We start from the raw sequence: 22716 nt of genomic DNA on the forward strand, positions 1-22716 counted from the left end.
CTTTGAGAGTAAGATGCATCTTATTTTTAGTGTGCTGCAGCAGTTTCACTCTGTAAAAGGAAAAGTTTCTGTCTCTTCCCACTTTTATAGTGCAGGATTTTCATCCTAAACTGGCCAGGTCATTAAGAAGTCCAATTCCAGTTATCATGTTAGTGTGGGGCATTTAGAAATTTATTTGAACTGCTTCTCTTCCCAAGGTGGAACATCTAGCTATCCAGTTACTTTTCTCAATATTTGGTGCAGAAGTTAGCATGTACTGTGCATTATGCTAAGTACACAATGGATCAACATGACAGACAGACAGACAGACAGACAGACAGACAGACAGACAGACAGACAGACAGACAGACAGACAGACAGACAGACAGATAATCCACATTCACAGGGAAAAAAAATGAAGAGAGCCAACGCAAATAAATGTTAGTCCTCTGAGATCTGAGTAACTTTTCTGACCACAGAGGCATTTTTGCAGCTCATTAAGCTTTTAAATGAACCAAAAGTTTTGCAGGCCTGGTTATTAATGAGGGATAGTTTTGCTTTGTGTTTTGTTGTAATACAAATTGTACCAGGAGAAGTATTAAAAATAAGGATATGTCATAAGTGACAAAATTACCTATTCAGCGTTCAAGAGCTTCAGGAACTTCTGATCATTTGTGTAACTTCTTTGGAAAAAAAAAAAAAAAAGTCTTGTTTAGAAATGTGGACTGTGGGTGCTGATGTTAGCGTTGGGGATATCTGGGCTGTTGCAACATGTTTTCATTGAGATGGTATTTTATGCTTGAATAGCTTCGGTGATCGACCAACTCCTTTTTGAAAAACTTGTAAACAAAAGTAGTTTTTATCAGCGTCCCATCAGTCCATTTTATTTTAAACAAAAACTAATCTTTAGTGGTCCAAAATAAGCAGCTGATCGTTATTGGTTGCAAATGTTGCTTATGTGTCAGATTTAATCAAATAAAGTAGCATACATGTAGTCGACCAAGTAAACAGGACAAACTGACAGCATTCATGATTTGTTATGTTTCGGCTACACTTCCTGTTACAGCAGTTGTGTTCAATATCATGGAAGACTGTATGGTAATCTCATTTTCAAGAGGTCCATCACTATGGCACTGAAAACTATAATTCACTTCCATCTGAGCAAGCTGTCAGTTGTCACCAATAAATTTGCCATGCTGTCCATCTACTCTGGTGCCGCATGTTGTTGATGAACTCACACTAAAGCAAGAACAGATTATGCATCATGCTTCGAGACTGTTACTGTGGTTACCTTTTACGTTTACTGTTAAAACAGCCATCAATAAAAATTTGGAGAGTCACGAGGAAACAATTTGCAAATGCAACACTGACAACTGCAGGAAGCCTTTTGTGCATTATCCTTTACATGACAGAAATTTTCCTAAAGCCTTTTCATCTTTGAGATTTCATTGTTTGTAGAAAACGCTTTAGGGAAGCATGCCATGAATGGACAAGGAAGGTGCAACGTATTGTTTGTTAATCAGAACTAGGGGAAAGGCTATTATTACCTACGAGCAAAAAAACACAATGCTTTTACCACAACTGAATGAAAACTGACACAGTAATACAGAAAAAAGGAAACACACAAGAGGTGCTTTTAGTTTAAAATATCAAAACCAATAATAATAAAAGAACAGCAAATGATAAAAGAGTATGTGAAGCAATCATCTGTGTAACTTTCAGAGGAAGGCCCCACACAGAGGCAAATAAAAAAGATGGTTAGATTACAAACCAGAGGCAGCTGCAGGAAGGACATTATGAGAGCTATGGCAGACCAAGCTCCTCTTACATCAGCCCTAAAAGTCTAAAGTAACACATGAGCCAACTACCAGCTAGTGCCAATAAATCCATCTGTAAACACTCTTTCTCTTCTTAATGTCTCATTAGCGGAGTCAGTCAAATGTGCCCAGGCAGCCACCCGTACACAGACACAAAACACGAATGACAAAGTGACAACAAATAAACTACAACAAAGTATGAGTCTTGTACAAAACCAATGGTAGGAAAGAGAATTACTACTGAATTAAAAAAGTTTTTTAATACTTTTTTTTTTTTTTCCATTTTTATTCATCAGCTACAAAAAGTAAGTTCCTCTTCCTGGGATGCTTTAGAGGCCTACAAGCCTTTAAAAAGCCTTATTAAAACCTATTAATATTTGTAGGAAGTTTTTAAATTGTACGTTTTCAGTTTTTCCTCGATGACTCCACGTTTTCAAAACAGTAAACACACAGACCAAAACTCATAGTCCAAGTTTTGTTTGCAAAAGGTGCTAAGTTGGCCAAAACATTTAACGAATAAAACAAGTGCAGATATTGCCTTGATACAGCACAACCTTCCACCAAGTGCATTGTGGGAGAGCAGAGACATTTTTATTCCTCCATATTAATGCTATTTTCTGTAAACTTTTTGCTGCTGCTATCCTTGACATTCCATTCATATTTGCTCCCCCGTTGCTACATGTAGGTTGTGATGCTTGGTAGCCTGATCCTTTAGTTTGAACTACTTTCTGCTGTGACCACATTTCTTTCAGCTTCCTGTAAAAAACCTGCTGGGACTTTTCAGACAAAGCTGTGGGAGTGGAGCATCTTCAGATCCAGCCCTGGTGTAGCCCATTACATCACTGACATGCAAATCCCATTTGTTGTCTTTTTACATACGCTGTGTGAAATTGTCCTTCTTGAAAACAATTGGATCCAGAATCAGAAATCCTCAGATTGCTCAGACTGTGGCAGACAGAGATTTCCAGGACTCTGGCAGTTTTCCAGCCAGCTGGAAAACTGTCTGGAAAGCTAATTGCAGCTTCATTGAGCAATTAACAAGGAATTTCAAATCCACAAGTCAGCAGTTTGTTTGGTTGTTCACAGTCTCAGCCACTCAGCTGAATATTGCAGAAAAACTAATATGGCTGTTCATGTTTCTTCTTCGATTACTTTTATCAAGTAAAATGTAATCAGAGCTCAGATTATGTGAGGAAACAGTTATATCATGCATGATGCCAATAGACTTTCCGAAAGTAATTTGTCTGAAATAACTTTTCCCTTTGCAAAATAGATATTGTGCCACAAAGCAAAATGAATCTATCAGCAACTGAAGGGAAAAACCAAAGATCTTCCGAGTGACTGGTTTCAGGGTCTCAAGGAATCCAAAGTTAAATGACCATTTAATATTTCTTTTTAAAGAAAAATTTGAATTTGTAAGTTAGCTCACACACCAAATCTCTCCCATGTGGGACTGATTCTACAAAAGGAAACCCTGCCAGGAGCACAAGCATTTTATCAGCTCTATCTTTGCTTTGGCAGCTTTTTTAACATTCACACCTCAGTAAAGAGACCGACAGCTTTAGAAAGACAGTTTCTGTCCACAAAGGATAGGGTGAACATTGTGGTTGATAGTGGTGAAGCTGAAAATAACTCAGCAGCTATGCTTAGCTCCAACATAAAACCCTCTGCTGTTTGTTCACACAGACTTGGAGAATTTTGGCCACATGCTGCTTTTTGGGGGAGGAAAAGTCGGGTGAGGGTAGTGTGAAATGAAATTAAGCAAAAATAAAAAAAATAAATTACATGGAACATTAGGCAGAATAAAATATTTTTCTTCTACAGAAGAAGAGCAAACTAAATATTAGGGCCACAGTAGATAAGAGAAAAAAATAGGCATGGGGAGTACATTTCTGCCAAAAAATGTGAAATTTTAAGATTAACGTCATATTTATGAGAAAAAACTTGGATAAATTACGAGTTTCCATGATTGAAGGCATAGATTGGTCATATTAAAGCTAGAATATTGTGCACCCAACATGACAAAATGTAAAAAAAAGTTTAGGTGTATAAATACTTTTATAAGGAACAGTGTAAGGAGCTGCATAGTGAAACTGTATATCCAAGACATTATGACTCACAGTGAACTGGGTCGGATTTTTCGGCCGTCCTGCTCTCCATCGTTGCTGGTCAGGCTGTGTCTGGGGGTTTTATTGTGGCTGCCGGTGCTGCTGCTGCTGCTGCTGCTGCTGCTGTTACAGTTTGTAGAGGAAGACACCGGGTGCTGCGTGTCAGCAGCTGGGGTGTTGCCAACACTGTTCCTCTTTTCACCTACAAAAATAAAGCATGATTTACATACTTTCTGCTGCTATAATGGTAAAAATCCTGACTGAGCAGTGTGACTTCTAGTTTACATAGACCAACTAAATCCTTGTCTTGTGTGAATCTAACATGGTCACATAATTCAAATACCATTGCAAGCTGACACTTTTATGCAATAAGAGTGCTTAAGGAGAAAATATATAAAGTATGTAAAAGGTGAACAGTATAAAAATGTGTTATTTTTGGGCATGGGGGATCACCTGTCTGAGAATGTGTCGGTGTGTGGAATAGCGTGAGAGGCCTTTCACTGCAGGACGGTGCTTTGCCCTCAGTGCTTCTCCTCCTCGACTGGTCGAGCTGCATGTTTGTTGAATTGCCTGTCGAATTGGGCACGTCCCCGAAAATCTGTGTAAACAAAAAGCTCTAAGGAAATCGGAATGAACAATTTAACCTTACAGTCTTATAAAACCTTCCGCAGATAGTTTGCAGATTAAAAAGCAATGTTTATCTTGGCATGGTCTGCTTGAAAACCAAAAGCTATATAAAGAAAGCAATGTGAACAAACTGGTTGGGTTTGAGAAAACTAGAAGTTACATAAGTCATCAACATGTCAGCTGAAAAACAAACTGCAAAATACAATCGTGTGAGAGTTTTGCACATTACAACTGCTAAGTTCAACGTATTTAGCGGTTGTAGTTTAATTCATGTTAATTCTTTTAATCTTCTTTCTTTATTTGCATGGGAACAAGTGTTAAGCATAAACGTAAGCAGAACACTATAACCTTTTTAGCCTTAGTTAATTTGCAATGCACATCGCCCGATGGACTTTTAGTTATATAAAACAATTTAAAGCACAATAAATCAACATAGCAAAGCAAAATGTCAAAAAATAAACTCTAACATAAAGTTAAAACTGATCACAATAAAAAAGACCATCATAGCAGCATCATGGGCTGGCTGTTAAACATGACTACAAGTCTGGTCTTTAAGAAACTCCTTCAGTCTTAATCGAAAAATGTGCCAGACTGGGATCAGTTTCAAATTCCACATCCTAATGTCTCACACAGAAAAAAACTGCTTTGATCAAAAAAGGTTTTGCAAAAAGGTTGTTGCTGGTTCCACCATGAGTTACTAAACCTGCAGATCTAAGAGGAATTACTAAGTCAATTAGTACCTAAAGAGCCTGACCTTTCAAATCTTTGAAAAATAATGATATATTACATTATTTATCAAAGTTCATCATATTCAGTTTTTTTTAAGAATGTGGCAATGATGAAATCTAACAGGGTTTTTGCTGAAACTTTTAATTGCTCAGTTACATATCGTCATTTTGGTGTTACATCTTACAGAAATTACACCTGCTGACTCTCAAAAGGATGAAGTAAGTAAAAATAAATGTTATATGTGTGTGTGAGTCATCTGTTTACCACACATTCTCTTACTCCTGTCAACATGTATGCATGTGGTGGAAGAACCTTTTACTAGCGTCTTGTTTGCTCCATTCATTGACTGAACACTGTGTCCAATGGCAGGCTCTCATGCAGACATACTGTTGCCATGGTGAACTGCGTAAGCAGCTTGAGGCAAGTGACTTTAAAGTGCACTTACAATTACCGTGGGCATATTTAGATCTAATAGGTGCAATAAATAATGAGGAAAAATAAAAATTTAATCTTCACTGTCCAATTTTTTTGCCCATGCCTGGACTCACAGCCCTCCTCCTCCTCTTACCCTCTCATGGTGCTCTATGAGGATTTCCACTACAATGTTTTGGAACTTGATGTCCATGATGGCTGCGACCGTCTCCTCCTGTGGGCGAAGCAGAGTGGGCCCAAAGACCACGCCCAGGTTGGCGACAGTCATCAGGTTCTGCTGGTTGTGATTGGCCACCCTGTGAAGGAAGAACAACAAAAAAGGAGAACCACATTTAAATAAATACAAATATATTACACAAAGACTGACATATCTTAGTGCTGTGCTAATGCCTAGTCATTGTTTATTGAACTGAAATCTGCTGCTTCTTGTGAGTTTTTGAATCCCCCCAAGAAATTTTGATAAATAAAAATAGAAAAAGATAACCATCTGCTTAAACAACATGACATTGTTGTTGAAAAGTGAAAGGATTAAAACATTATTCATAAAGACACCTACTATAATGGGAATTTTCCATACCTTTGAATAGGTCAAATTTGGACTGGATTTATTAGCTAACAAATGCATTTTTCAAAACTAGAAACAATAATTTGCCAATCGTAGGGAGAAAAAACAATTGTGGCTACGTGGAAAAGGCCATGTCACCAATTTGGAATTGTTTAAAACAGAAGATGAATCAATAATTATCAATATTGACAATTATTAATATTGACTGATATGAAAAGCAAATATATCGAGATGTTTTTCAGCCATAGTGTCGATCCTTACTGTCTGTTCAAAAGAGCTTTTACCTCAGTAAGTGAAAGAGTAAGCTACAAAATTACTTACCAAAAATACAGAATTTCCCTTTATTTCTACAAACATTGGATGAAAACACTGTCATCCTTCTTTCCTCAGAGCAACACTTTGAGGCTCACAAGATGATATTAGCTGCATTAGTTGGGCTGCCTACTTGGCCAGCCAGCTTAGTAGCAAACATGCCACTCTAAGTTTATAAATCTAAAAAAGATAAAAGCATCATTATGACAACATTCTTTTCAGCTAAGGAATCTACGAAGAGGCCTCTGAGATCTGCAGACCCCAGTGACCCACAGTTAGAGTTTCCAGGTGAGATAATAACAGAAAGCCTCTGAGGTTCTCTGTTTATACTTTGATTATGTTATTTGTGCAACCCATACAGTTCTCTATTTGCTGGTGCTTAATTTATATTGTAGCTGATTTGCATATGTAAATATTTTACACTGGTATTTTAGGAATGCATATGTACTTAAGCTCCAAACTGCCATTACATAATGCTCGAACTAAAATCTACTGATGTGATTTCAAATATAAAAGTTTCATTTTGTCTGTTTTGCCAGGGACATATTTTGCAAGGTCACAATGCATTTTAATCTCCTTTGTAGGTGCTTGGTCATAATTCAAAGACATTTCCTGCTAAAACTTAAGAGATGGTGCATTCAGGAGAATGGAGCAGACAGATGGGCTGATGCTATGAAAGGATAATGCCCCCGGCTGCAGCTGTCGCCTTGCACAAAGTCATAAAACTCCACTGTAAATCAACAGCCTGACAAGGACCTTTGCAGAAAAGCTGAAAGAGCACAGAGAACAGGAGGGCATCGCCTGTCTGCAAGCAGCAGGTCAGAAAAGGACAAGGCAGAGAGGAAGACTGGGAAAGGCAAAGCAGTTTTCTGTCTAAGGAATGTTTTTGCTTCTGCAATACATTTCACAATTAAAACAATCTGTAGTTAGTTAAAGCAAGTGAATCTACCAATAAAAATAGGTTTAAAAATTAACACAACAATAGTGAAAAATACTAAAATGACCTTGACCTTTCTGGATTTCTTTTTCATTGACTGAACTGAATTATGTCAATGATTTACAAATGGTTGGACTCATTTATGCATTTGACCTTTTACATATATAAACACTATCTCATCTTTAGCAATGATGGAGTCAATCTGCAGGCTGATAGGAACAGAAAAATGCAAAGATCAAAGGTGTGCTCTGACACAGACACCATATCTATAAAGCGGTTATGATGATGGCCATCGACAGCTATAATCCAACAAAGCTTGTGGAAATATGCTCACTACCAAAAGGCCTGCATGCGCTCACCCACAGGTAGTATAAACATGGATGATGGCCCATTTATCACAGATTGCATCATGCTGCAGCTCCAGAAGGAAGGCCTGATAAATCCACTGGGCTTAGATGCAGGTTTAGACTGAATACACAATGTCAGTGGAATACTTTAGCAGAATAATCACATATAAGCCACTATTGTCATGCCATGAGTTGTTTTTTAGGCTGGGGCTCATTTTGATTATACAGCAATCAATAAATGCATGCATTTATAATTCAATAGATTTCTCCAGAGTATTAAAGTGTATTAATTTAACATGTTGCTTATGTGGTGAGGGAGAAAAGCAATTATAAGGAGTGGTCAGAGAGGCCAGTGACTAGATTTTGATAATGTTTTGTATCCAGAAGTCAGATTTTTCAACTTCCAAATTAGAAAATTTAAAGTAAAGCCACTTGAACTTCAACATGCAATGCATCTACTGTGCATATAAAATTTAATTAAAGTTACATTTCTGATTTTTTGTATCGTAAGAAACCAAACTCTGTATTTGTGATGGTCTTTTAATTTTTTAATGAGAGAACCCACAATGCATCAAACTACATAGAAATTATACTGAGTCTAATTATTTTTTTTCTTCCCAGGATTGATGGCAGAACCAATCAAGAGATTCTGGACTCCACCAAACGGACTGGAGGACACAGGTTCACTATCACTGGTATCATTACAGGTTCAGAATTTAAATGTAACAGAGTGCAGCTCATCTCTGCCTGTATGTTATCTCCACCTACTTGGACAGGTGTTTCATCAGCAGCTCCAACATCTGTCTGTTCTTCTCAGGTAATCGGTGAACGAGAGCATGGATCTCTGTCACTCTGGCCTCTGGATTGTCCATCTCTGAAGGAAGACACATATAACAGCAATGGTTGAGCTCCTTTGAGAAAAAGAGACGTGACACATCAGGACTTTATAAAATATATAAAGGAATGAACCAATTATGTAGCTGCTGACCAGGAACCAGGAATATTACAATATGATGAACTCATTCAGTGCTTCACCCAATATATTTGTTGCACATAGGAGCATTTCTTTATTAAGATCATTTACCGATAAACTAACTCACTGACTGACAATGTAAATATGTTAACAACAGTGTTACTGTCATATGTTGCACTTTTATGTTTTATGGTGACCACAAAAGGAAATAAAATCACATAGCTATTGCGGCTTAAAAAGAGGATATGTTGTCATTCTTAGTTTTTAACTGAATTGTTATGTAACTCTGCGATGTTAATAAAAAGATATTTGTTAGTCAGAAGTGAGAAATACTCAAAGAAAGTTTTACAAACTGGAGTTGTATTGAAAAAACAAAAGTAAAGCAGGCAACATTTTTTATTGAACCAGAAATTAGAAGCAGCATTTGCAGATACACATAGATGTAAAGTTAAATCCAAAATTATTCATACCATTACCCGATTTGTGTTTATATTAATTAGGGATGCAACAATATGACAATTTGAGCCGATGTTGATATGTGGTATAAATATTTTAGTGGCTAAAAAAGTGAAGGTGTTTTAGCATTAAAGAATGTTTATTAATGCATATAAAATATGGAACTTGCATTTATTAAACTGGCAAAATGGCATAAATATTCAAGTCACATATCAAAACTACCCATAGAAATTTTGACATTAACACTGTAAATCTTACATTAACACTGTAAATCTTACATTAACACTGTAAATCTTACATTAACACTGTAACCTATTAAATTTGCTGGAGATCACTCATCTCTTTGGTCTGAGCTGCTGGAGACTTTGCCTTGTTGATGGTTAAGGCTGACAGACCTGCTATTAAAGCATCACAGCTGTAAGTCAATAGAAAGGTGACAGAGTGCTCACAGTAGATCAGCCCTCAGGATCTGGCTGTCAGCAGGAAGTAATGCAACACCGACTCGACTGCAGGGCTGGAAACCTCTTTCACATACTTTAGCACTAAAAGTATTTCCACATCAAGTCAAATGCTGCAAAAGCCAAAGACTAAAATATAAACCAAAACTATTATTGAGAGTATAAGAGTAGTGCAAGACATCTTAAACATGTCCTAATAAACATCCAGTGTCAACACAGGCAGTCATCTGATAAAAAATATGACACCTACTTGTCATTAACTAATATGAACACTACAAGCTGCAGTAGGTAATGTTTGTAAACATTTATTTTTTCACTTATTTGTTAAAACTGTTAGTATATCCTGATAGTGGAACATGAAACAGATAATCTGTGAAAAAAATAAAGTTAGTCTGTATTGTCCCAGTGGTCCTGCTGCCGTTTGCAGAAATACACCGCTCTCAGAAACAACCAATCAGAGCCAGGAGGAAGGTCTTAACAGTGTCAATCATGCTTCTGTACATGGTGCTCACATCCTTCCCACAATTAGTGCATGCTGTCATTCAAGCTCAAGATTGCTGGTGTGCTGCGGCTGTGCTCATGTCGGAGAAACATCCTAACCTACCACTGAATGCCAGCCTGGTTATTTTTTCTTAAATGCAATTAAATCCTTTTGTCACAGAGATAAAGAAAATTAGATCAGACATCAACACATGAACATTGTTTAATGAAAAAATAAGAATTTTGTAGGTATGTCATTATTTTTTTCACATGGTTTTAACTGTGAACAGATCCAAGAATATTTTTTTAGAAATTAATAAATTATGTGTACATTTGTTGTCATAACATGACAAATTTTTTTAAAGTTCAAAGGATAAGAATATTTTTTGTGAGGCCCTGTCTACAAAAAGCAGCACTGTAGTTGTGTGGGGAAAAAAACAGAAAGTGTTTGAGAAATAATTTCAACCTGTTCACAGTTTCTCAGTTATGCAAATCTTTCCCATCAGAGCGTGAAGACATTTGCTTTACAAATTAGTGGATAGAGAGAGTTCAGCTCTGAACTGACATGAGGGGAGAGAATAAAGGGCAATGCACATCAGCGGTGTCAAGCAAGTGAAGAAGTACACCCCCATCGTTTTCTATTTAACAACTTACACAGATGGCATCTGAGATAAGATGCCATCACAGATGCTTACAAAGATGCCATAAGCACCACCAAGCTGATTTTAAAAACTGCTCCATTTAGAGGAGCTGATTCCTCTGACAAAACATTCTCCAGATAAAGTCCCATAACCTCTCTGTCTCAGAACCGTCAAGAACAACATTCAATTTGAGTTAAAGGCACCAACTGCATTTTAAATATGTTTTAAAGGCAATAGTCAACAATTTTAGAGGTATCGCTTGATCAAGCATCGACTGTGTCTCACCCATTCTCTAAAGCCAAGAGCAAAATAAAAATCCTTTCACCTGTCAGGTGAAACCAAGCGATGATTTAAAAGATAGCTATCAGTTAATATTTGTTTAATAGGAAAATCCAAACTTGTTAGACCAACTGATTGCCAAGAGGTTCTCTACTGCCACTGTATTATTTCTCATTTCTTCACTCAATTTAATATAAAACACTATCATCAATTGATTGCTTAGGTTTTAGAGGGTTTAAAAGTGTAACCTCACAGAAAAATATTAGGAAAGAATCATATTAGTTAAAGTGTACAGAGGAAGTGAAAAGGTTCATGGGAAAAACATGTTACAAGCAGATGTAGGCACCGAGTAAAGTTAATAAACTGATATTCTCCTGTCAGTGAGCACAAAAGACAGAAATTAGAAGTCAGATTCTATCCTACCACACCTTCTACTCCTCCTCCCCTTCCTCTTCATTTTCCCTTCCTTCTACACCAAACCAGTTCCCACAATGTCTCTTTCTTTTACTTCAAAAAAAAAGAAAGAGACAAAAAATATCAGATTTTTCTTTGTCTAAATCTGATATTTGACACAGGATGAGAGTAAACAAAGAGGAAACTTGAGGAGGAGCAAAATGAGCGGTGGTGGTGGGAGGAAGTGGCTGAGATGTGAAAGAGAGAAGGAGTGAGGGAGGAGTCTGCAGTGGGAGTTCAAACCAGGACAGCGTCCTCATAGCGCTCTGCTGCTTCTTCTGGGATAAGCCAGGAGACAAAAAAATATGAGAACTCAGCCGCATTCTTCCATGTGCCGATTCGTGCCATGCAAAATCTAACATAACCAGAGGCTTTGCAAAAATAGTGCAAAATTTCAATATAGGGAAATCAAACAACAGCGATTCCAAACCTTACGTGGAGGAAAGTTCCACATTTAAATATCACTGAAACTCCACAAGCCTACCACAGACAAACATATAGAAACAGCCTTTTTATTCTCTCTCTGGTTGGCTTGGCTATATATGGACCTGCTTCCTGGCAGTGTTGCCAGGGACACAGAGTTATTTCCTGGAGTTCATTCCCATTGCAACTGAGCTTTCCAAAGGATTAACAGTCAAACATAGAAGACCTGTCTGCCCATCCTTTTCAGCCAAGCTCAATTAAAATAAAATACACTTTATCTTACTTTTTAAAAAATAAAGTAAAAAAAAGAAAAAAATGAGAAAGAAGAGCATATAAACATGCACTGATTTGAAACATATTCATGTCCACTGTAACATTTTCACATACTGTCGACTTCCAACCACAGACCTTCGTCTTAGGATAAATTATTTTATTTTTTATTTTTTCATAAATAATGATCTGAAACGTGTGGCATGCATTTGTAGTCAACTACTAAGTAACTACTACTACTAGTAACTACTACTAGTAACTAACTACTAAGTAGTAGAGTCACTACTTTGCAGACCTGCCTTTCACAGCCATAACAGCAATAAATATTTTAGGGAATGTCTCTACAACCTAGAGATGATATTTTTGCTTGTACTGAAACTCAGTCATATTGGATGGGCTGCATCAGTAAACGGTTATGTTAGGTGGATTTGGGTCTGGACTGTGACTGAGCCATACTAACACAGAAATAGGTCTTTATCTGAGGCATTTCACTGTAGCTGCAGCTCCTCCAGAGCTACCACAGACCTTTAGGCTGCTTCACTGATTGACGCTCTCCTTTCTTCATCTATCACTTCAGGTGGATGACAATACTATTTTTTTACAACAAATTAAAATGATAAAATCTTGACTGTACACTTCAAATTTCTATAAAAATGCTTTAAAAAAATCCAAGCGGATCTGATGGTTCTGATGACTTGTGGAAGAAAATGTGGACCAGCCTCTGCTTGTAAGAGTTTATTTTGTATCCCAGCAGCAGCAGGCGAGGAATGCACTGGGCTGAAACGATTGCTTTGGCTGTTGGACAGTTGTGATAATCAATCTTTTAAAAAGCAGAATAAGCCAAGTTTTTTTTCCCTTCAATAAGTGCTCTACATATGAAGCAGATATTTTTTTAAGTTGGGCTTTTGCAATAAATAACCCCAAAAAATAGACTTCAGCTAGTTTGTACCATTACGTTCAGCAGCCTGTGGCTTTTGTTCTTCATGTCAAATTTGAATCTGTATACTTCTCATCTGCACAAGCACACACACACACACACACACACACACACACACACACGCAGGCTGGAGGGAATCTGCATCACAGACATCATAAAAAAAAAAGAACCAGAAGGCTAAAATAATCCCCATTTATCTCCTTCATATGCTGGTTCATATGCTGCTGTGTTTTAAACTCATCTAAGCATCTCCTAAAACATAATAAGGGGAAAAAAACTCACATATTACAATGAAAATATCAAAATCCATGCTTAATCCGTACCAAAACTGTCTGGGACGATTCAAGAGGATTTCATCTGAAATCAGCAACAAACCAAAAAGTCAGCCACTGGATTGCTCTTTGTAGGACTTTGTGCATCCTTTTTTTTGAATAACTGTCTGTCCTGTTTTCATGAGCATTTGGGAGGCAAATGAGGTGCACAATAAGAAGAGACTTACTGGCAGCTTTGATGAAACTCCTCTGGTACTGGTACGTCATGAGAGGCGCAGGCAGCATCCTGGAAAACAGAAGATGTCACGTAAACCAATATCTACTCAGCTAATTAAGCAATTGAAATAGGCCGTCTCAAGCAAAGAGTGTCCAGTTATTAAAGAGATATAAATGAAATGAGCCCATTTTTGCCACACACACCTCAGATAATGCTTGATGGCACTCGTTATTGTTTTAATCTCCCACTCTGGGTTGTCCAGCTCCACATCAGCACACGTCTTAGGATCTGAAATACAAAGATACGACTCAGTTTCCCCGAAATGGATTTGTACATGCTTTTATGTGTGTGTTTCAGTGTTTACCCATAGTCAGGCTCAGTAGTTTTTGTACTTTGGAGCTTACGCCAACGATTCTGTACAGACCCTGCTCATCAATACCTGAAGACGCAGAGATGAAATAAGGAAGTCATGCTGCAGACATTTTAGGTAATTATTAAACAAGGTATAAGGAAGGTTGACCGTTCTGCAGTAGATCTCATGTAGTAAACTGAAACACAAAAAACTGTATTTTTTTCTATTTTATAGTTAAATTTGCCTTTTAAGGTACAGAAACCTTCACAAATTGTTGCACCCATAATGTCCTACAAGCACAAAATAAATATATAATTTATTGGAGTAACAATGTCAAGAGCTGAGAATGTCATTCGCTCTAACAAGGTCCCTAGAGCCTAGGGAAGGGAAACAGGCCCGCAGTATGATTTACTCTACACCGTACCTAACAGTGAGCATGAGGGGCTTCTCCAGATATTCATACTTTGATTCCCAAACTAATTTGGAGAGGTTGTTGTTGAAGAGTTCAATATTTTAGTAATGAAGTCAAAGTACACAATTTCAGCTGAATCTCTTAGCATTTAGCAAACACACCCCATTTCCAGCTTTGATCTTCACCTTGGGTTGCCCCATGTGGAGGGGAAAATTGTAAGGCAAAATTGTGATGAATCTAAACAAGGCCAATCAGAATTTATTGTAATAAATTACTTTATTAGTACATTTCAGCTCATTTCACCATCCAAACTGAATTTACTTAAATAATTAGAAACAAATGACATCATCATACACAGTGTGAATGTCTCTCCTGAAGAGTGAAGAGGCATAAAGAAGGCAGCAACAGATGCTCTGAGGGCATTGGATGAAATAAGGTGGTGTTTTTTTTTGTTTTTTGTTTTCATTTTTAACATGCAGACCTTTACTGTGACATTTTAGGGGAACATCTGAAGGCCAGGAGTGTCCAGAAACATCAAAGAGACATATACTCATAAGGTGGTAGCTTCAATTTCATTCGTGCCAGACTTCAACTTTTTCAACATGACTTGCAAAGTCAAGGATGCCACGCTAAGTACATACAAGTGTTACTCCAACAATAGAAACACCATTATTTACATATATAGTGTCATTCTGTTAGTATACCTGGATCAAATCCACAGTATTAATTCCCTCAGTGTTTACTGGTTCATGGACATTTATTTTCATTGTTTGGTTTTGTTTGACAGTTACATCTGTTTTGGTACAGCTTGATGAAAGGCTCAGTAAATAGATAATGTGCACCAAATATAATGGAGTAATGATTTACAAAGTTGTATCCCTTTTCTAAGACTTCTCAGAGCTACTTTAGGAGCTCAACAACATTTTATAAATGGATTTTTACATGAAGCACTTTCCTGAAATAAACATAAAATAAAAAAATCCATGCCAACTGGGGCAAGCAGATCTCAACTAAATATATGCAAAAGTAAAATAAACCACATGAATTAAGCAGGAGATCAACCAAACAGATATACTGTTAACATTATACCTCGAGTTTCCACAGCGTAGATGAATTTTTTCATGACGTTGAACCCAGTAACATCCAGCTGGGCCACTGTTGATGAGAGGCAAACAAGGATCATGAAACGATTAGCAGCTTATAAAAAAATACATGACGACAGGCTCTTCCTACTTTAGATTTTTATACACTTTGAAAACATTTCTTCTCCTTTCAAGCTTGTCTTTTGGGCTAAGAGCTTGATTTCAAACTCGGAGAGTTGGACAGCTGCAAAAAGTTAATTGCATTCCTAAATATTTTTAGGAAAATTAAAAATCTGTTCAATCGCAATATTCAGGCAGGCCGTCTATCTCAGTTTTCCTCCAACTGAGAACCGAAACCTGACCAGATTAAACAACCCCACAGGAGAAAAGCATCAATGGTCGCCTATTTTCTTTTACTCCTAAGCACTCATCTGTCATCACATCACATGTTTTTATTTTACTTTACTCCAAAACTTTGCTCTCCCTAAAGTAATGGCATTACTTTTTTCAGTTTGCCTCATATATATATAGGTTTAATTTATATTAAAGCTATATGAATGTGTAGTATATAGGGAGGTTTTTGTGTATGTAAGAAAAAGAAAACTTTACTTTAATACATTACTTTTGCTAATTGGGTACATTTTCTCTGTCGTACATTTAAGAACTCCACTTTAAAGGTTCACAGCTGAGCAAAATCCAGATGTGTTCTGACAAATGGACAAAGCAACCATTGAGTTCAGACGAACGTGTTTAAATCGCACCCTGAGGCCAGCTGAAAGACTGAACTGACACAACTGAACTGTGCTTTTCAACACGTTTGTTTAGACACGAGAAGCATCTCACTGCATCAAGGTTAAAAATGTGTTTCCAGTTCAAATATATTAATCTCCAAACCATTTGTATAAATAAATGTTGAAACTGATCAACTTACTGCCTTCAGTTTGGTTGTCTTTGTTGAGATTGTACACCTGAAAACAAGAGAACAATTAGAAGAAGTTATTCTTTTTCATGAATAAAACTTTTTCTAGCAAACCTCCCCTCTTGGTGCAAATGCAAAATATTTAACAGGTTATTAATATGTATATGCTATTGAGAAAATGCATCCAGACATCACATTTAATTTTGGTTTTAGAACACCCTGTAAATCCAATTAGCCATATCTGCACAGAAAAATAGAAAGTGATTGCTTTTGTGTGTTATCTATAGCAAAAGTAAAGGACTTTTATTCATAAGACATTTATTTTATTTGATAAAGTAATTTACACTCAAAGTTGAGTATTTATGCACTTAAATGGTTTTGCTTTTTACAAAGGCAACGGTAAAAATTTGACAGTTTCTGGTTTTATCTCAAAAAAGAGGTTGAGGTAGTAATGTGACTCATGAAAACAACTGTGTAAATAATCAATGGTTTATCTACAGTAATGAGGTAAGGTCACATCCATGCGAATATGTGTTGAATAAATGTTCTGAAAAGTACTCCGAGGGTATTATTGTGTACACTGCCCACATTATGGGGGAAGGTCAGTCCAAAAAGGGCTTAAGTCAGCAATTTCAAACTTTCAAGTTTCAAAGGGTGCTGAAAACATTTTCACACCCCTTGAACATTTTCCACAAACACCCGTGTACTTAAGAGGGATTTACTATCACAAACTAACACAAAGCAGTGGATAACTGCGAGGTGAGGCATAAATGATGTGCGGTTTTCAACACTTCTATAAATACACATAAAAAGAAGTGTGACATGCAGTTATATTTAGGTTTGCCTCGAGTCAATACATAGCATAATCTGCTGCAATTGCAGCTGCACATCCTTTGGGGTATGTCTACAAGTTTTGCCCATTTACAGACTGGAATTATTGACTGAAACAAACAAGTTGAATAGACACAAATAAGCACAGCTGAACTAAAGCCTTTTTAAAATAAAGTGAACATTCCTAAGCTTTTCACATAAAAAAAAAAAAACTAAATGGATAAAAATTTGAAAATAAAGCTTATGTTAAAAACTTATTTTTCAAGGGTGGCTTTGTCCTGCTGTAATACTCAATCAGATTGAACTGATTAAACTATAACAGTTACAAAACAAACATGCCCAAACATCAAAGGTGGCTTTACAGATGAGGTAAAAAACACAAGCACATTTTATTTTTCGACGGGTCGCCTGAGTTCTGCAGCTGCACGTTCCAGCTTGCGTGGTGTCAATTACCTTTGCCCGTTTGCATGCAGACATGAGGGAGGTGTCGAGACACGAACGGTTCTGAATGTGGGCGCAGAGAGCAGCACTAAAACAGTTAAACGTAGCAAAACGTAAAGTTTGTAAGCCTAAACTAAACCATTTGTTGTACATGTGGAAAAGTTTCACAAAAGCTCAGAGGACATGACGTCCCCTTCTCTCCTCCTTTGTCTCCATCACTGTTTGTCTTTGTCATATAAGCACAAACTAGTAACCATGGTAACCTACCGGTTCTCTACCGTCCATAGCCTCCATCCACAACCTGCGATCCTCCTCAGACAGAGCCTGCATGGTGATTATGCCTTGTCTGCACTCACACACACACACGCACACACACACACACAAGGGACATTAGCGTTTTAAATTTTATGGTAAGTGGCAAACATTTTCAGTTAGAGGCTGTTAGATCAACAAATTTCCCAGTACTGGCCAAATGCACATGAAGGAGCACATCCAAATACCACATTTTGCATAGGAACAAATGCCTTATAAGTAAAGTATACCTGTAATCATGACATTTTATTTGCAAAACTCTGTAGAAGTTAAAAAAAGAAAACACCTTTAAAAAAAACTTTCAGACTGATTTGAATATGAAAATGTTATTTTTCCCCCCCCAAATGCAAAACGTGTTCTGTTGCACGCTTGAGAGTTCTGATGCTAATCTGCTGAAATCTGATGATCAGCTGCTCAGATCAGATTTTTCACCATAAAAGGATCAGAGGCAGATGATGTATGTTCCCTGAAATATTCATCAGCTAGCAAGAATTCATTAATCCACGAAGAGAAGACGAATCATTCTGAGAGGAGCAGCGTTCGTTGTCACATCTCTGTCACTCACACAGTCTCATTAGCTAAATCTGTCTCTGCCTTCTTACAAGTTCACAATCAATCCTGCTCTAGTCACTCTGTCAGCATGAGAGCATTCATCTTCTTCTTGCTCCCACGCTCTGCGCCAATCATGATCCACTGCCCCAATACAGGACATCACTCATCCAGACGAACTCTGACCAGAAAGCAGACACATCCTGCAGGCTCTGCAGCTATATAAGTAAACCTTCTCAGCCTGTTCTAATAGTGGTGGAGATTTAAGGTGAAAAACTTGGAAACTATATTATCAGTTTGTACAGTCCAAAGTTTTTTTTAAAAAGTTGTTAAGCTACAAGAGACAGACTCTTCCTTTAGAAGCATTTATACTTTGTAAAATGTAAAAACAGTATGAAAACACCAATCAAAAAGACTTAAAAGGGAAGAAATGCAAAAGGAGTTTTAGGAGGTAATGTAGAGGAAAATGTGGAAGAGCTAGAGGAAGGACAGCGCAGACAGAGAGCCACCAGGTTTCTTCTTGATTAAGCCAATAGCACCCTCATGTGTCTGTGGGGGCAAATTACAACACCGCAAAACCAAACGTTGGGAATCAACTTTGTTAAATTGTGTTGATCTAATATACAGGTTCAGCTCAATAAATAAGAACATCAGCAGGTTAATTATTCAAATCAGTTAAAAATGAAAAACTCTTTCATAAAGATTCAACAAAACAATATTTTTAAGTGCTTACTTTTGTTAGATTACATTAGGCTAGGTCATAATGAATCCCAATATTCTGTTTCTTAGAAAATGTGAATGATTTTTGTGATTTCAGGTGAAAAACTGTTTGGAAAGTCACAAACGGTCACTACAACTGAAGCAGGTTGTTCACACAGTGCTGCATTCAAGGATATTAATGGAGAGTTGAGTGGAAGGAAAAAGTATGGTAGAAAAAGGTACACAGCCAACAGGTACTACTGCAAGATTAACAGAATTATGGAGCTAATATCATTTAAGAATTTGTGAACAATTATAAAATATTCCTTTCTTATTTGTTTAATCCTGAGTTTTTGCAGCTATGAGTAAAAACCATTAAACGTAGCAGAAATAAACACTAGCTATTTCAGTTTGCATACGTAATAATTTTACTTTTTGAACTAAATTGTGAAAATAAATACATGTCTCAATGATATTTCAAGTTGTTTTAGATCCACCTGTCAGTATAAATAAAGCCAAATGATAACAGATGAGTAGGTGAAAGGAAAATGGTTTCAGTACCTTGTCATTTAAAAAGGTGAAGCAGGTGATCAAACAACAAACTCTAACCTGTCCATGGCCTCGACGTCAAAACAGAACCTCTTTTCTATGGACTCCGTCTTCCTCCTGGTGCACGACTTCAGGATGAAACTCTCCTCCTCACCCTGATCAATGTAGTCCAATAATAACATTCACACAAACAGGTATTTCAACTGAACAAGCATTTCACACGGTGATGCAGGTTAGCTTGATGAAGTAAAGTGAAGCAAAGATGAATCACTTCGCTCTTTCTGAAGCTGCAGATTAATTGACGCTCTATATTTCTGACTGAAAATTTATTGCTAAAGTTTTTATGCTTCAAAGTGAAGTACTACTCTGTGTTGGTCTATTACATAACAAATTGCAGACTGTGGTTTAAAATGAGGACAAGAACCCTGATTGGTGAGTGACACACTCACCATTTTTCCCCCTGATTTGGGGTCAAACACAACCATGGCGAACTTCTTGGGCTCACGGTGGTAAGTGCAGTAGTACTTCACCCAGGTAGAAACAAAGGAACCTGAGAAATAAGGAACAAGAGCTGAGATGAATAATTGCACCAGACAGGACAAGAGGGCGGAGGAATAAAGAGAAAAGTTCAAAGAGACAGAGATGGACAGAAGTAAAACAATAGCAGCAAAAACAAAAAAAGCTGAGTAATTTCCAGGTTCAGGGATAAAATGTGCTACCATGGAAACCACAGGAAGCCTTGGCTGCTGTCAGGTCACAGATACGAGGTGGTTTCTGTAAGCAGAAACCGAGGTGGGCTTTTACTCACGCTTCTCCAGGACGAACAGGTAGCCCTCCATGGTGTGGTGGCTGACACTCTTGTGCTCATGAGGGTTCTCCTTCATCTTCCTCATCAGACTCTCAACCTCAGACCTCGTGCTCTCAAAACGGTTCCTTGTCTGTACGCACAAGTACAAGAAGCAAAATCTGTACTGATTAAACATTATCTGATTTGTTTTCTATCAAATTATGCCCACAGGAAACTTCACACACGCAGAATCACATTCAAAAGCATTTAGAGAGAGAAACTTCAATCAAAGCCTTTAGTTCCTGGTAATATCATGTAGGCAAATTCTATACATTTACAGTCATGACTTCAGAACAAATATAGCTTTGTTATGGCATAACAATTAAAAACTGCTTACAGGACACCAAACAGCTGGAAACAAACAATACAAAAAGGATTTCAATTGATCCGTAGTCCCAACTACATCTAAACAAAAGTCTAATACATGTATGTTTGTTTTTGGGTTCTTACATTCTGTATGCTGATAGTGAGATCAGTTTTGAAGTGGTTGAAGTCCTTTGCCAGCTCATAGCCATGATGATAGTAGGTGAACAGGCCTTGAAGAAATGCCAACAGCTGAACCAAAGTCCAACAACAACAAAGAGGGAATAAGATGAGCAGGCAAATAAAAATAAAAACACTTTTTCTCAGCAATGTGGGCAACAACTTTCTTTTAAATCTTCAAAAACCACAGCTGAGATGCCCTCAACTAAAACTCAATCATTTTTTGGTACCAAAAGAAGACATATGTCAAGGTGTAATGCAAAACATTCAACAGATAAGTTAAAGGAACAGTTAAAGGTAAATAACAAAATGCAGTGTTGTCTTACAGGCTCCACGAAGTCAAACATCTTCCTCTCTTGGACCTCTTGCACCTTAAAGACGTACTCCAGAGAAACTTCGTAGAAATGTTGCCTTACATGATCCACCTGGTTGTCCGCCTAAAACAGAAAATAAGATGCACACAAGTGGTAAATCACAGGGACAGAAGGAGAAACTCAAGAGATGCAGACGTAGACAAATGTCCTTACTTCATGTAGATGGGACTCTTTTTTCTTTGCTGAAAGGCTCAAATGCTTCTCTAGCACTGCACAATATTTCTCTGTCTCTTTGTCATATTTCTTCTTGGCTTCCTGCCACACAGAATACAACACAATACAGTCTTTCAATCAATATATCAATCAATATATCTTTATTGATGATGCCCTTTTCCAATAGAGGAAGAGCTTCAAGAAGCGCCACACAAACAAGGTGTAACAACAACAAAAGAAGTTCCCTGCACTATAAACATAACTGTGGAAATCTTGTATATTTCCCTCTAAATGGTACCATGTTTGTAAGAAAATGCATTTGCAGATTAAGCCACAGATTTGAGTTGCTGTACCCATTAAAAACCATCTGAGTCCCATCTCAAGAAAAGATTCTGCAACCAGCGAAACTTTAATAATCTCAATTCAGATGGAACTTGTTCGTCCAATATGTAAATTTTCCACTCAACAGAAGTAGATCAGTTGGATCAGTTGTGTTGGTGTTGGAGTGTTGTGTTTCCTCAAACTTTAACCACCCAACTGAATAAACACCAGCAATCAACAGTCAATAACAGAATAAGCTTTCTGGCATTTGCAAAGAGGACTTGGCTAATCTTTCATTGGCACAGTCGACATATATACAACCCTCAATAATATTAATAATAAAAATAGGAAGATGAAGCAGCAGCAGCTGTACAGCTGTTTTATGACAAAGAGCCTAAACATTTCTGGAGGTTTTTTCTTCAACATAGAATATGTCCATTATTTTTTATTTTTTATTTTTACAGGACTCAGACTCAGACTGTCCTTCGTGGGAGCCCAGCTGTTTATCAAACAATAGAACATTTCAGCACATGGACAAAGGCACATGGTCAGATGACAAGTTGGGTGTAGACACCGAGTTTAATTATACTGGGAGAAAGTGTTCAAACTAAGCAACAAACAGCTGTGTCTTTCCACTGGTCCAGATGGGAATTAGGAAACAGCTGCAGAGCACATCAGGA

General features: G+C 37.3%; 1 protein-coding gene across 1 annotated transcript in view; it reads right to left on the minus strand.

Moving 5' to 3' along the window:
- Window positions 1-22716, minus strand: part of LOC103144861 (rho GTPase-activating protein 26) — a 68743-nt gene that overhangs the window by 6817 nt on the left and 39210 nt on the right. The window contains exons 5-20 of the mRNA XM_007562019.2: window positions 21716-21817; window positions 21515-21625; window positions 21156-21260; window positions 20667-20796; window positions 20308-20408; window positions 19919-20013; window positions 18017-18095; window positions 16490-16526; window positions 15566-15631; window positions 14077-14151; window positions 13916-14000; window positions 13723-13781; window positions 8622-8727; window positions 5829-5988; window positions 4358-4502; window positions 3917-4106 (exon numbers count right to left, since the gene is read on the minus strand). Of these exons, the coding sequence (XP_007562081.1) occupies window positions 3917-4106; window positions 4358-4502; window positions 5829-5988; window positions 8622-8727; window positions 13723-13781; window positions 13916-14000; window positions 14077-14151; window positions 15566-15631; window positions 16490-16526; window positions 18017-18095; window positions 19919-20013; window positions 20308-20408; window positions 20667-20796; window positions 21156-21260; window positions 21515-21625; window positions 21716-21817 (1646 nt within the window). The remainder of the gene's footprint in view (window positions 1-3916; window positions 4107-4357; window positions 4503-5828; window positions 5989-8621; window positions 8728-13722; window positions 13782-13915; window positions 14001-14076; window positions 14152-15565; window positions 15632-16489; window positions 16527-18016; window positions 18096-19918; window positions 20014-20307; window positions 20409-20666; window positions 20797-21155; window positions 21261-21514; window positions 21626-21715; window positions 21818-22716) is intronic.

The sequence above is a fragment of the Poecilia formosa genome, unplaced genomic scaffold (assembly GCF_000485575.1).
Source record: "Poecilia formosa unplaced genomic scaffold, Poecilia_formosa-5.1.2 Scaffold133, whole genome shotgun sequence".
In the NCBI taxonomy this organism is placed as follows: domain Eukaryota; kingdom Metazoa; phylum Chordata; class Actinopteri; order Cyprinodontiformes; family Poeciliidae; genus Poecilia; species Poecilia formosa.